Source organism: Salmo salar, chromosome 04 (assembly GCF_965601325.2).
Source record: "Salmo salar chromosome 04, fSalSal1, whole genome shotgun sequence".
Lineage (NCBI taxonomy): Eukaryota > Metazoa > Chordata > Actinopteri > Salmoniformes > Salmonidae > Salmo > Salmo salar.
In genome coordinates, this window is record NC_138294.1 from 57,727,165 (window position 1) to 57,741,508 (window position 14,344).

The 14,344-nt window shown below is 43.1% G+C and overlaps 1 protein-coding gene across 2 annotated transcripts in view; it reads left to right on the forward strand.

The window, feature by feature from the left end:
• The window catches only part of LOC106603602 (phospholipase D2), a 34,621-nt gene that overhangs the window by 5,439 nt on the left and 14,838 nt on the right, over positions 1–14,344 (forward strand). For both annotated transcript variants that reach the window (XM_014197485.3, XM_014197486.3), the window contains exons 8-19: positions 12–257; positions 1,028–1,171; positions 1,284–1,367; positions 1,734–1,812; positions 2,216–2,326; positions 2,563–2,772; positions 2,900–3,074; positions 3,216–3,334; positions 11,092–11,208; positions 11,311–11,415; positions 13,685–13,773; positions 14,034–14,147. In XM_014197485.3, coding sequence (XP_014052960.2) covers positions 12–257; positions 1,028–1,171; positions 1,284–1,367; positions 1,734–1,812; positions 2,216–2,326; positions 2,563–2,772; positions 2,900–3,074; positions 3,216–3,334; positions 11,092–11,208; positions 11,311–11,415; positions 13,685–13,773; positions 14,034–14,147 — 1,593 coding nt within the window. The remainder of the gene's footprint in view (positions 1–11; positions 258–1,027; positions 1,172–1,283; positions 1,368–1,733; positions 1,813–2,215; positions 2,327–2,562; positions 2,773–2,899; positions 3,075–3,215; positions 3,335–11,091; positions 11,209–11,310; positions 11,416–13,684; positions 13,774–14,033; positions 14,148–14,344) is intronic.

Below are 14,344 nucleotides of genomic sequence, written 5' to 3' on the forward strand. Positions count from 1 at the left end.
TTGTGTTTCAGGGAGGGTTCCATCTTCAAAAGGTCAGGAGGTCACCGTATCCAGGGGTTGAACTGTATTGGTCATCACCAGTTCTGCTTTCGCTGGTCAAAGCGCTGGCTGGTGGTCAAGGACTCCTTCCTGCTCTATATGAACCGGGAAAACGGGGTCGTCTGCTTCGTACTGGTCTTTGACCCGGAGTTCAAAGTTCAAGTGGGTCGTGCATATACTGACACCAAGTATGGGGTTTGCATTCAAAACTTCACCAGGTAAGTTCATAGTGGAATCCAAAATATGATTACTTGTCGGCAGACACTCATAAAAGTCTACCCTCAAATTGACACTTGTATTCCTGTTTTATTTTTTATGCGTCAATTCCTAGCGGATTGTGTATTTGTACTGTTTGTGTATTTTGTATTGTCTCGCTGTGTAAACTCGTGCGTATGTGTATTCTAGGGATGGGCATTTGAAATGATTTCAGTATTCAAATAAAGTCATATTTTTTCAGAAATCCGGATAGTTGAAATACATGCGTTTTTAAATAGTTATGATAAATGTTTTACTTCAATGGAGACTTGAGCGAGAGAGTTGGTGCACGGAGGGAGAGAGAGAAAATAGCCAAACCGACTAGTTGACAAACTTTATCTATCAGACCGTCTGGTATGGCCTGTCTTGACTACATCAAATTGTTGTGAAATAGCTAGCTACTGCAGCCAGCTAAGTTAGCCAGCTAGCTAGCTAAAGTAGCAAAGCTAATTGAGGCTATTTTGCTGCACTCCCCATCCAATGTCTACAACAACTCCATTCATATGAAACCACAGCCTACCTGTTGGTCATTATAGCCTACTCCTTTTCATTTAGCCTCTTTATTTCCGATCCAGCAGGTTGTCGCCCACCACGCTCCGTGGGCCCGAGCGCCGCTGTTTGCGACTCGCCTGTGTGACCAGCTACCGGGGTGTGTGCTCCGGGTCTTTTTATGCGGCACACTCATAAAACCCATCCCTATTGGGTTCTTACATGAGTGTGTGTGTGTGTGTAGGAATCTGGTCATCAAATGTAACAGCTACAGACAGGCTCACTGGTGGAGCCATGAGATCAATAGGCTGGCTGAGCCCTGTGAATTCCTCCAGGTCCAACGCTTTGGGGGCTTTGCCCCGCAACGGGAGAACACACTCACTAAATGGTCAGATGTTGCTTCCAATTACATGATTATGTGTACATCCTGTATACACCCATAGCTTTGTGCACCCTTAACTTAAACGTAATGTCTCTGTTTATGAATTGGTCATATTAAGGTATGTAAATGGCAGTGGCTACTTTGCAGACCTGGCTGATGCTCTGGAGCAGGCCAAGGAGGAGATCTTCATCACAGACTGGTGGTGAGGAGCAGAGCTAGCACCATATACATATATTTGAACATTCTATTATTATACAGTATATCTCTATGGCTAGTAAGCCTACTGTGTGTTCCAAGACTTGTACTGATGTAAGCACAGTGCTCTCCATAATTATAGAGAGTGGTTATCCAGAGCCATATACATTATACTGTAGAAAATGGCTCTGCCGTTGGCTATATAAGAGCATACAGCAAACAAAACAAATGTTTGATATCAATATCAACAGAGGTCACTGTTTCCAACATGTATTAGGTTTGTTTCTAATTAGTCTGTAAACAGCAGGACACAGTGTAAATATGTACATGGTTAACATTGCATGGTGAATGTCTTTCCCTCCCTCCCTCCCAGGCTCAGCCCAGAGGTTTTCCTGAAGAGGCCAGCTACAGACACATACTGGCGCCTGGACCAGATCCTGAAACGCAAAGCAGTACGACTCTACTTCCCAACTTTCTCCTGTCAACATGTTTCTCCCTTTTACCTCTCCTCCCTCCTCTCCTCTGAATGCACTGAAGGTTAATCCCTCCTTTCCTCATCCTTCCCACCTTCTGTGTAGCCTGGCAAAAGCGTACCTCATGACCACACAGCTGTGACCCACTGGTCTGAAATGGGAGGCTGTCTGTTAATGGAATCTTGGTTGGTTGGTTCTCTCGAATCAAATTTTTTTTCCTGGGGGGTTGACGATGTTTGGTTTGAAAATCCAACAGTCGTAATGGAAGGGGGTGGCACTCTGGGGATGTGTGTGGCTGTGGGCGTTTGACTCTGAAGTCAGAAGGACTTTGGTACCAGCCAGACTACCTTCTGTGTATATCCATCCTTTCTTTTCTCTGCAGGAACAAGGTGTCAAAGTATGTGTGCTCCTGTACAAGGAGGTGGAAATGGCGCTGGGCATCAACAGTGGCCACAGCAAGAAGACACTGATGGACATGCACCCCAACATCAAGGTCTGTCTGAGACGCTCCAATCTCTGCTCTGCAGTCAGGTGGCGCTTTACACCTGAAAAACCCATCCACATAGCTGGCTCTTAGGCATAACATTGTAGCACAGTATCACACTAAACCGAGAAATCATACACATCCTCACGCTTTCATTACTATGTTATGTTAATTTGGGTCTTTTCATTTAAATTCAGAACTTTATTAGACTTGTGTCCTTAGCCTCCCTGACATCTTCCCAACAGGTGATGCGACACCCCAACCACATGTCCGCGGTTGTGTTTCTCTGGGCCCATCATGAGAAGATGGTGGCCATTGACCAATCAGTGGCTTTTGTGGGAGGCTTGGACCTGGCCTTTGGGAGGTGGGATGACAGTCAGTACCGGTTGACTGATACGGAGACAACCAATCATACCTCTGAAGAAGAACCAAAGGCTCCACTGGCTGAGCCAGAAGTGAGACACCTCAAGACAAAGTCAAGATGAATCTTTCTCTTGTGTTGTTCTGTTCTGGTAATCCATAGTTCATAGTGTTACCTTGAGCAGTGACTTCATTACCAGACTGTCCTACTCTGCCCCCTAGGCAGGTGACCAGGTGGATGGGTCAGACTTGGCCCAGGGTCCAAAGCCTACAGAGCCAGAGGAGGTCAAGGAGGTCAACCATGTGGACCTGAAGAACAACACCCAGTTGTGGCTTGGCAAGGACTACAGCAACTTCATCAGGAAGGACTGGGTCCAACTGGACCGCCCATTCGAAGGTACAGTATGCACACACTATAGCTCAATTCATAACCCCCCCCCCCCCCCCATCACTCCCGCACTCACTAACACACACGTACATGCATACACAACACACACAAGCGGGCTCAATCTTAAATGTAAAGTCCTTTGTTCCCCAGACAACATTGACCGCACTGAGGTGCCCCGTATGCCGTGGCGTGACTTGTCTGCTGCACTCCACGGCAAAGCTGCCAGGGATGTGGCCCGCCACTTCATCCAGCGCTGGAACTTTGCCAAGGTCAGAACCCAAATAAGAGGTTCCTAAGAATCTTTCTTTCATGACTTTACCTTGCTGGACAGTGCATTCAGAAAGTATTCAGACCCTTTGACCTTTTTCCACATTTTGTTACCATTTTGTAAAATGGATTAAATTGTTTTCCCCCTCATCAACCTTCACACAATACCCCATAATGTCAAAGCAAAAATAGTTTGTTCTTTTTACCCATTTTCTGCCCAATTTTTGTGATATCCAATTGTCCCATCGCTGCAATTCCCGTACGGACTCGGGAGAGGCAAAGGTTGAGAGCCATGCATCCTCCGAAACACAACTCTGCCAAGCCACACTGCTCACTAAACCCGGATGCCAGCCACACCAATGTGTCGGAGGAAACGACGTACAACTGGCGACCGAAATCAGCGTGCATGCGCCCGACCCACCACAAGGAGTCGATAGAGCACGATGGGACAAGGACATCCCGGCCAAACCCTCCCCTAACCCGGACGATGTTGGGCCAATTGTGCGCCGCCCTATTGAACTCTCAATCACGGCCAGTTGTGATTCAGCCTGGAATTGAATCAGGGTCTGTAGTGACGCCTCTGAGATGCAGAGATGCAGTGCCTTAGACCACTGCGCCACTCGGGAGCCCATCAAATGCCAGTCCTACATTTTCCCACAAAACATAGCTAGCCAGGGTTTGGGGTTTGAGAAGTCAATGAGAGAAGTGAAATATTCTTCCTTAGTAGTTAATTTTCTCGAAATCTAAAGGCACAACTGAGATTAAAGTAGTTGAACATTTTATTACACCAATCTCTTGAAAGTGACAAACTGACATGTTTTCATTTGTCAAAAACAACTTTATCGAAGGAGTGCCCTTACAAAAAAGATTGCCGTTTTGAAACGGCAGTAAAATGCAGTCGACTTGTATTTTGGACTGCAATATTACTGCAGTAAAAAAAAAAATATTTTGGACGCAGTAGTTGCGGCATTCTGCAGTTATACTGCACTCTGACTGCAATCTTTTTTCGTAAGGGTGCCTTCGATTTCACGGCCTGCAAATGCGCAGTTTGGCGCTAGACCCGATGACGTGTTTCTACGCATGAGCATAGCTAGTAAACTTCGCCATGGCATCACCTACAAGTGTGATCAGGGATTTCTATTAGAGAAGCAGTTTTAGCCTATCTTCATACTGTACTGTCTTTGCTAATGTACATCAGTTCAAAACCAACACCAACTTTTGGGCAAATGGTCACGCTGCTACCTTAGAATGCAAACAATGGTCTTTTGCAACACTAGCTAGCTAATCCATAGTCCAAGCTAAGGTAAAAGCCATATTTCACTGAAACAACAAATGCACATGTATACAGTGCGGTTGGGCACTCCATTGTGCAAATGGCTGCTTACTAGCATCAGAAAAACTCACCAGTTTTGAATTTCTAGAATAGATTCCAGTACCCACCTTCTCCTTTCTTCTTAATGTTTTATCCAAATCATCTGTGCTGATCAACAGTGCCAAACGAAAAACTCTGCCATTTGACCATCTTGATTGTATATGCAGATCCGATTTGGATTCTGGACTAGCCCATGTCCAGCATCTCTACCTGTGTGAAGCTAGCCACATAGATGCATTTGCAGTTTGCATTCAAAATAAAAAAAACTATTGAAAGTGAATTGAAACGGATACAAATAGTGTAATCATGCCATATTTCGACTAGATAATGCTAAACAATAACGGAATGTTATATAAATACAACAGAAGACAATCATTCAAATCAGTTGAAATTGCACTGAATGTATTAGACTTTAGAATTGCTTTGGGGGCATACTTACAGTTGAAGTCGGAAGTTTACATTTAGGTTGGAGTCATTAAAACTCATTTTAGAACCACTCCAAATTTCTTGTTAACAAACTATAGTTTTGGCAAGTTGATTTGTGCATGACACAAGTAGTTTTTCCAACAATTGTTTACAGACAGATTATTATAATTAATTGTGTCACAATTCCAGTGGGTCAGAAGTTTACGTACACTAAGTTGACTGTGCCTTTAAACAGCTTGGAAAATTCCAGAAATTGATGTCATGGCTTTAGAAGCTTCTGATAGGCTAATTGACATAATTTGAGTCAATTGGAGGTTTACCTGTGGATGTATTTCAAGGCCTACCTTCAAATTCAGTGCCTCTTTGCTTGACATCATGGGAAAATCAAAAGAAATCAGCCAAGACCTCAGAAAACAATTGTAGACCTCCACAAGTCTGGTTCATCCTTGGGAGCAATTTCCAAATGCCTGAAGGTACCATGTTCATCTGTAATGACATCTGAAATGTGCTCTGGTCTGATGGAACAAAAATAGAACTGTTTGGCCATAATGACCATTTATGTTTGGAGGGAAAAGGGGGAGGCTTGCAAGCCGAAGAACACCATCCCAACCGTGAAGCACGGGGGTGGCAGCATCATGTTGTGGGGGTGCTTTGCTGCAGGAGGGACTGGTGCCCTTCACAAAATAGATGGCATCATGAGGAAGAAAAATTATGTGGATATATTGAAGCAACATCTCAAGACATCAGTCAGGAAGTTAAAGCTTGGTTACAAATTGGTCTTCCAAATGGACAATGACCCCAAGCATACTTCCAAAGTTGTGGAAAATGGCTTAAGGACAACAAAGTCAAGGCATTGGAGTGGCCATCACAAAGTCCTGACCTCGTCCTATAGAACATTTGTGGGCAGAACTGAAAAAGCATGTGCGAGCAAGGATGCCTACAAACCTGACTCAGTTACACCAGCTCTGTCAAGAAGAATGGGCCAAAATTCACCCAACTTATTGTGGGAAGCTTGTGGAAGGCTACCTGAAACATTTGACCCATGTTAAACAATTTAAAGGCAATGCTACCAAATATTAATTGAGTGTATGTAAACTTCTGACCCACTGGGTGTGATGAAAGAAATAAAAGCTTAAATAAATAATTCTCTCTACTATTATTCTGACATTTCACATTCTTAAAATAAAGTGGTGATCCTAACTGACCTAAGAAAGGGAATTTTTACTAGTATTAAATGTCAGGAATTGTGAAAAACTGAGTTTAAATGTATTTGGCTAAGGTGTATGTAAACTTCCGACTTCAACTGTATATGCACAGTACAGCCTAACCTATGGATGTTGCACTCATGTAATGGAGTACCTTCTCAGTGACACTCACAGAACACAACCGTGTAGAGTTTATATAAAATATTAGCGTTTTCACTCTTATTGTGGGACACTAAACATCAGTGCGAAATTAGCCACATTAAGCTCACCATTCAACCTACTGACGCAGCTCTAGTGTACATGGGAATATCTTTGTTTAGTCTCAATGGCTGAGTTATACAACCTTCAAACTGTTTTTTCCTTTACTGTGCTTTCAATGGGAATTGAGTAATTTTACAATGTAAGACTGTTACAGTCAATTGAGCTATTCACCTTCTGAAAACTGCAGACAATTACTTTTGACTGTCCATGGTAAATTCTAAACATAACTGATTTGCGCTATTAGAGGGCAACAGACCAGGGTTTAAAATCAGCAACCCTTGCAGGTATGCAAGCACACCAGCTGTGCCATTAAGGCCCAGACCTTTTGGCCAAATTTAAAAGTTAAAATAGCAAATTTCCTTTCTTCACATGGGAAAATCTGCAATATGTAATAAAGTTAGAGTTATAGATCTGTCACTCATTAAAAGCAAGTCTAAGAAGCGGTAGATATGTTCTATGTGCTCTATTTCTATGCTTCCCATTTTGTTTTTGCGTCTTACTTTTGGGTTTGCACACTAGCTTCAAACAGAAAGGGCGGAGAGATTTCTACATAGTGCACCTCTAACAGAAAATCACCTTCCGGTGTAAAAACAATTGGAATTAAAAACAACAGATTAAGTTAAAAGAGAAGTAGGCATTGGTCTGAAGCTGAAAAAGAAAGGAAATTCACATGAGCAACACAATGCCTACTCCACCCATGCTCTACCAAGGTTTTCCAGCACTTACCTTTGACCTACTACAGTAGCTATGTTGGTCTATAGCACTTCAAACGATGTGTATGCAGGTTGCTTAGGATTCAAACCTTCTCAAACAGCCTAATTCACACTCTTCAGAGGAATAATGAACTTTACAGTGTCCTGCTATTAAAATTAGTGTGTGTGTGGGTACCAGTCAAAAGTTTGGACACACCTACTCATTCCAGGGTTTTTCTTTATTTTTACTATTTTATACATTGTAGAATAATAGTGAAGATGTCAAAACTATGACATAACACATGGAATTATGTAGTAACCAAAAAAGTGTTAAACAAATTAAAATATATTTAAGATTCTTCAAATAGCCACCCTTTGCCTTGATGACAGCTTTGCACACTCTTGGTATTCTCACAACCAGCTTCATAAGGTAGTCACCTGGAATGCATTTCAAATAACAGGTGTGCCTTGTTAAAAGTTGAATTTGTGGAATTTCTTTCCTTCTTAATGCATTTGAGCCAATCAGTTGTGTTGTGACAAGGTAGGGGTAGTATACAGAAGATAACCCTATTTGGTAAAAGACAATGTCCATATTATGGCAAGAACCGCTCAAATAAGCAAAGAGAAACGACAGTCCATCATTACTTTAAGACACGAAGGTCAGTCAACCTGGAAAATGAAGAGCTCTGTTGAAACTGGTTCTCATGAGTACCGCCACAGAAAAGGAAGACCCAGAGTTCCTTCTGCTGCAGAGGATAAGGTCATTAGAGTTACCAGCCTCAGAAATTGCAGCACAAATAAATGCTTCACAGAGTTCAAGTAACATACATCTCAACATCAACTGTTCAGAGGAGACTGCGTGAATCAGGCCTTCATGGTCAAATTGCTGCAAAGAAAACACTACTAAAGGACACCAATAAGAAGAGACTTGCTTGGGCCAAGAAACACGAACAATGGACATTAGACTGGTGGAAATCTGTCCTTTTGTTCTGATGAGTCCACATTTAAGATTTTGGTTCCAACCGCCGTGTCTTTGTGAGACGCAGAGTAGGTGAACGGATGATCTCCGCATGTGTGGTTCCCACCGTAAAGCATGGAGGAGGAGGTGTGAGGGTGCTTTGCTGGTGACACTGTCTGATTTTATTTAGAATTCAAGGCACACTTAACCAGCATGGCTACCACAGCATTCTGCAGCGATACGCCATCCCATCTGGTAAGCGCTTAGTGGGACTATCATTTGTTTTCAACAGGACAATGACCCAACACACCTCCAGGCTGTGTATGGACTATTTGACCAAGGAGGAGAGTGATGGAGTGCTGCATCAGATGACCTGGCCTCCACAATCACACGACCTCATCCCAATTGAGATGGTTTGGGATGAGTTGGACCGCAGAGTGAAAGAAAAGCAGCCAATAAAACAGGACCATGTTTGCAAAACATGTATTTCTGAGCTTATGTCAATATTACACAGGTAAACTGACGGTTACAGAATTCAGGAGTGGAGACAGGCTCTATAGACCTCTATATATATATATATATGAGTGACTGTGACACCACCACTTGTTATGTTGGGCACCTATTGACCAAAAAAAACATGTTATGAAATACATATTTTTCTCAATGTCATGCATTGCTAAAATAAAGGTTTATGGAAATACAGGCAGGTACCACATTACTACAAGACAAACAGCTCAATCAAGCATGATGGTCATTTTAAACGTGAGCTTGTCTGAGATGTCAGACTCAACGACAGTTGCTATCCATTGAAGCACTGCGATTGGTTGCCCAAAAGTATGGGGCAGGGCTTGGCAAAGGGTCAATTGCATGGCTTCAATATGGAAATATATTGTTAAACATAGCACTTCGAACCAGTGACGTGAGGTTGTTGGCTGGGTGAGCACTGTTAATTATCAAAGCCAGATTTACTCACAAATAAACCTTGATGAAGCCCATGTTCACCATACAACAAATAGCTCCAACAACCAGAGGGACATGTGCTATTAACCGAAACTGACGAACAAGTTTCACCAAATGTAAATACCAATGTAGCCAAGATACACAAGTGATAGCCTCTGTTGACGGCATATTTCATATAATCTGACAAACTGCTCAACTCAGCTCAGCCATGTAGCATCCACAGTTACAACTGATAGGTGGCACTAAAATAACAATATGGACAGACTTCATCCGAATAATTCGCAAAGCAAACTCCATAGCCTTTCACAATGGATTTACAAATCTTCCAATGTGACGTGCTCGCAAATACATATACACACACACACACACATATAAGTGTTAGAACCTTTATTATATAAAAACGATCAAAATGACAAATGTAATTCTAGCTTGATAAATCAAATGCATCCAAAGGGATGTTGTATATTCTCATGATTCAACAGTAGCCTAACCCGCAAAGGAAAATGCATTTAGGCCTACCTTTACTTGTAAAGTCCATTAGTCTGGTGAACCTCTCGTGACAGCATTGTAGAAGTCACAGCAGAACCCCATGTCCATTATTTTATTTTGAATGCACACACCAGGCCCACGGCCGTGGGGGAGGCCGCCTTCGATTCCATTTTCACACTGAAACAAAAAGTCATACACACTCAAACAGTAGCTGGTAGCACAGTTCTCCCATGTAGAACACAGGCAGCTCCATCCATCTAGCTTGTCAGAGAACATCATTCTCCTGCGTGAGTGCGCCCCCATGCAGCCATGCACGTAGAATGGTTGTAGTGTAGTTAATAGCATCCATCTTGTAGAAGCCAAGGCTCGGGCCCCGCATTGAGTGGCAGGAGAAGCCCCATTCCTACTACATCCACAAAGACATTTTCCAAGATGTGTAAAAGTCTGGGTAAAAAAGTATTAATTGATAATGGCCTTTCAGCCAAGTGGACAGTCAAGTACTCACTGTTTGCCTGCCTGACAGCTAGCAGTTAGGGAGATGGTGGTTGCCTTGCCTGTCATGAATAAAGTCATGTATGCTGTATGTTGCCTCTGTCTGGTCTTAACTTTTATTATAGTTGACGTTCCACTCTTCGAACCCTCCAAACAGCCGTTACATTATTCCAACTTGGAAAATAGTTTGAGGCGCAATGATGCAGTATAGTAGTGTCCATTTGTCAGGTTGTAAAAAACCGTCTAGATAACAATTAATTGTGTTTTTTATTTGGCTTTTCATATCATCTTTTTAATAGATTGTCACAGGGTAAGCACTGATTTAGGGGCTAGCTAGGCCTTCTGTAAATTGCATTATGCCTGCCATGTCTGAACCATGGACATGCCAAACTTTGTCAATCAGCAAGATTAAATTCACCATTGATAAGGCTTTAAAAGAGTTAATCATTCTAGTCAAATTCCCCACCACCCCAAAAAACTTGTTTAGATAGGCTATGTCTACAAAATGGGGGGAAACCAGTAATTCTTTGATGTTTCTAAATACGAGATTCACCGGCCGTGTCAGGGCTGGATACGCTGCGCTTCCGCTCTCAAAATCCATGCCATTACCAACGGCATTACCTTTCAAGACCTGTCTTTTGGTGGGTCTTAAAACCTCCCTTTGGTGCTGCATGAAATGGTGACTTTTAGCTCGTCTTTAAGGACACACCTCAAATATTGTCACCCCTCCCACCGAACCTGCCGTAAGTGGTGGAAAATGCCAGTGCGACAGTTTTTAAATGACGAAATTGCAAACTAACGTGAGTTTAACACTTGCGCCTCCTTAGCGCCAGCTGAAAAGAGCCCCTAGGGTTATGTGAGAGAGACATCTGGCTCTTATTGTCTTTGCTTTGTCTGCCTACAGATCTTTAAGTACAAGAACATCCGAGGCAAGTTCTTCCCTTGCCTTCTGCCCAAGTCTCACAGTACCGTTGACCCACCGCCATTCACTGTGCCTGGCTCCGGGAAGGCCTCCGTGCAGGTACACATGCTCACCCTGACACAGACAAGCTCACAGAGAAATGCCTATCTTTTTACCACCAATTGTTCATTTATTTTCATTATTCTCCTCTCTTTCTCTCAGGTGTTGCGTTCTGTGGATCGCTGGTCAGCCGGAACTTGTGAGAGCTCTATCCTCAATGCCTACATTCATACCATCGAGAACAGCGAACACTACATCTACATCGAGGTAACTCTGCTACCAGCACATTACATACACATTATTTCATTGCACCCATTTACCAGACTCATAACCACACTACTTCTACAGTGGGGGAAAAAAAGTATTTGATCCCCTGCTGATTTTGTACCTTTGCCCACTTACAAAGAAATGATCAGTCTATAATTTGAATGGTAGGTTTACTTGAACAGTGAGAGACAGAATAACAACCAAAGAAATCCAGAAAAACGCATGCCAAAAATGTTATAAAATGATTTGCATTTTAATGAGGGAAATAAGTATTTGACCCCTCTGCAAAACATGACTTAGTACTTGGTGGCAAAACCCTTGTTGGCAATCACAGAGGTCAGACGTTTCTTGTAGCTGGCCACCAGGTTTGCACACATCTCAGGAGGGCTTTTGTCCCACTCCTCTTTGCAGATCTTCTCCAAGTCATTAAGGTTTCGAGGCTGACGTTTGGCAACTTGAACCTTCAGCTCCCTCCACAGATTTCCTATGGGATTAAGGTCTGAAGACTGGCTAGGCCACTCCAGTACCTTAATGTGCTTCTTCTTGAGCCACTCCTTTGTTGCCTTGGCCATGTGTTTTGGGCCATTGTCATGCTGGAATACCCATCCACGACCCATTTTCAATGCCCTGGCTGAGGGAAGGATGTTCTCACCCAAGATTTGACGGTACATGGCCCCGTCCATCGTCCCTTTGATGCGGTGAAGTTGTCGCGTCCCCTTAGCAGATAAACACCCCCAAAGCATAATGTTTCCACCTCCATGTTTGACGGTGGAGATGGTATTCTTGGGGTCATAGGCAGCATTCCTCCTCCTCCAAACACGGCGAGTTGAGTTGATGCCAAAGAGCTCCATTTTGGTCTCATCTGACCACAACACTTTCACCAGTTGTCCTCTGAATCATTCAGATGTTCATTGGCAAACTTCAGACGGGCATGTATATGTATTCTTGAGCAGGGGGACCTTGTGGGCGCTGCAGGATTTCAGTCCTTCACGGCGTAGTGCGTTACCAATTGTTTTGTTGGTGACTATGGTCCCAGCTGCCTTGAGATCATTGACAAGATCCTCCCGTGTAGTTCTGGGCTGATTCCTCACCGTTCTCATGATCATTGCAACCCCACGAGGTGAGATCTTGCATGGAGCCCCAGGCTGAGGGATATTGACAGTTCTTTTGTGTTTCTTCCATTTGCGAATAATCGCACCAAATGTTGTCACCTTCTCACCAAGCTGCTTGGCGATGGTATTGTAGCTCATTCCAGCCTGGTGTAGGTCTACAGTCTTGTCCCTGACATCCTTGGAGAGCTCTTTGGTCTTTTCCATGGTGGAGAGTTTGGAATCTGATTGATTGCTTCTGTGGACAGGTGTCTTTTTTACAGGTAACAAGCTGCGGTTAGGAGCACTCCCTTTAAGAGTGTGCTCCTAATCTCAGCTCGTTACCTGTATAAAAGACACCTGGGAGCCAGAAGTCTTTCTGATTGAGAGGGGGTCAAATACTTATTTCCCTCATTTCAAATGCAAATCAATTTATAACATTTTTGACATGTGTTTTTCTGGATGTTTTTGTTGTTATTCTGTCTCTCACTGTTCAAATAAACCTACCATTAAAATTATAGACTGATCCTTTCTTTGTCAGTGGGCAAACGTACAAAATCAGCAGGGGATCAAATACTTTTTTCCCCCACTGTACGCTGTATCCATCCTCTCTACCTGTTTGCTTGCTGCAGGTAGAAATCAACCAGGGGACAAGGTTGTTTTTTTGTTACGCCAGACAGTGCCTCCCCCACAGTCTTGTGACTGTGTCTCTGTACTGAAGTCAACAGCTCAAGGTTGAGATAATGACTGCCCTCATGTGCCTCCACAATCCACATGATCCTAGTGCTATCAAGTCCAATTGAATGCATAGATTTTCAAATGAGATGAATAGTTCAATGAGGTGTTTGTTTTTAAATATGCATTGTTTCCATATCTCTTTTAACTGGAAATGGTTGTTTATTAATAATGGGACACGAGTTAGAAAGATGTATTTTCTCCCAACCTTGCTTTATTTCCTGATCCCTGCCTATTCCTGTCTCTCTAACATTGTCATGTGGGTTTTATTTGCTGTTCTATGTGAGCAGCTTGAAGTCTGAATGCTTTAACAGCGATGTCCCTTCCTGGTCACAAGTCCAGCTCCCTACCATCACACCCCACAGCATCAAACAGAGACCAGAGCCATATATGCACGGCTCTGACAGAGATTCCATCTGTCCCTCTCTCTACCCCTCTGCTCTCAGAACCAGTTCTTCATCAGCTGTGCTGACGGGAAGAACGTGCACAATGGCATTGGTGACGCGATCGTGAAGAGGATCCTACGTGCACACAGGTGTGGTTGTACCACCATGTCTGTCTGAGTAGAATCTGTCAACACACAGCTTGGTTGACTGTATAACATGATATTATTGGACTGGTTTATACATATTTTATACATGTTTGTCTGTTGATTATCTGTTTCGATAAGTAAAGTTAAATTATCATGATTCAATATTGTTTACGTTAGAAATACATTGTTGCCAATAGTTTTTTTTTCTATGTAACTCTCTCTCCTCTGCTACCCCATTCCATAACGCTCTTGCTGTTCCTCAGTGAGCAGAAGAAATACAGGGTGTTTGTGGTGGTGCCCCTGCTGCCTGGGTTTGAAGGAGACATCAGTGAGGGAGGTGGGAATGCCATCCAAGCTATACTACACTTCACTTACAGGTCAGAACCCTCCCTTATGGGCCTTCATGCACGTTCACACACACGTTCACATACACTGTACCCAGCAAACTGGGAACATTTCCAGAACATTAGCTAAGATTCCCATTAAGTTATAGTTAGGGTTTTATCTAACATTAGGATGGTAACATTCTCCCCCCCAAAAATGTCATGAAATATCCTTGGCATGTTCTAACATT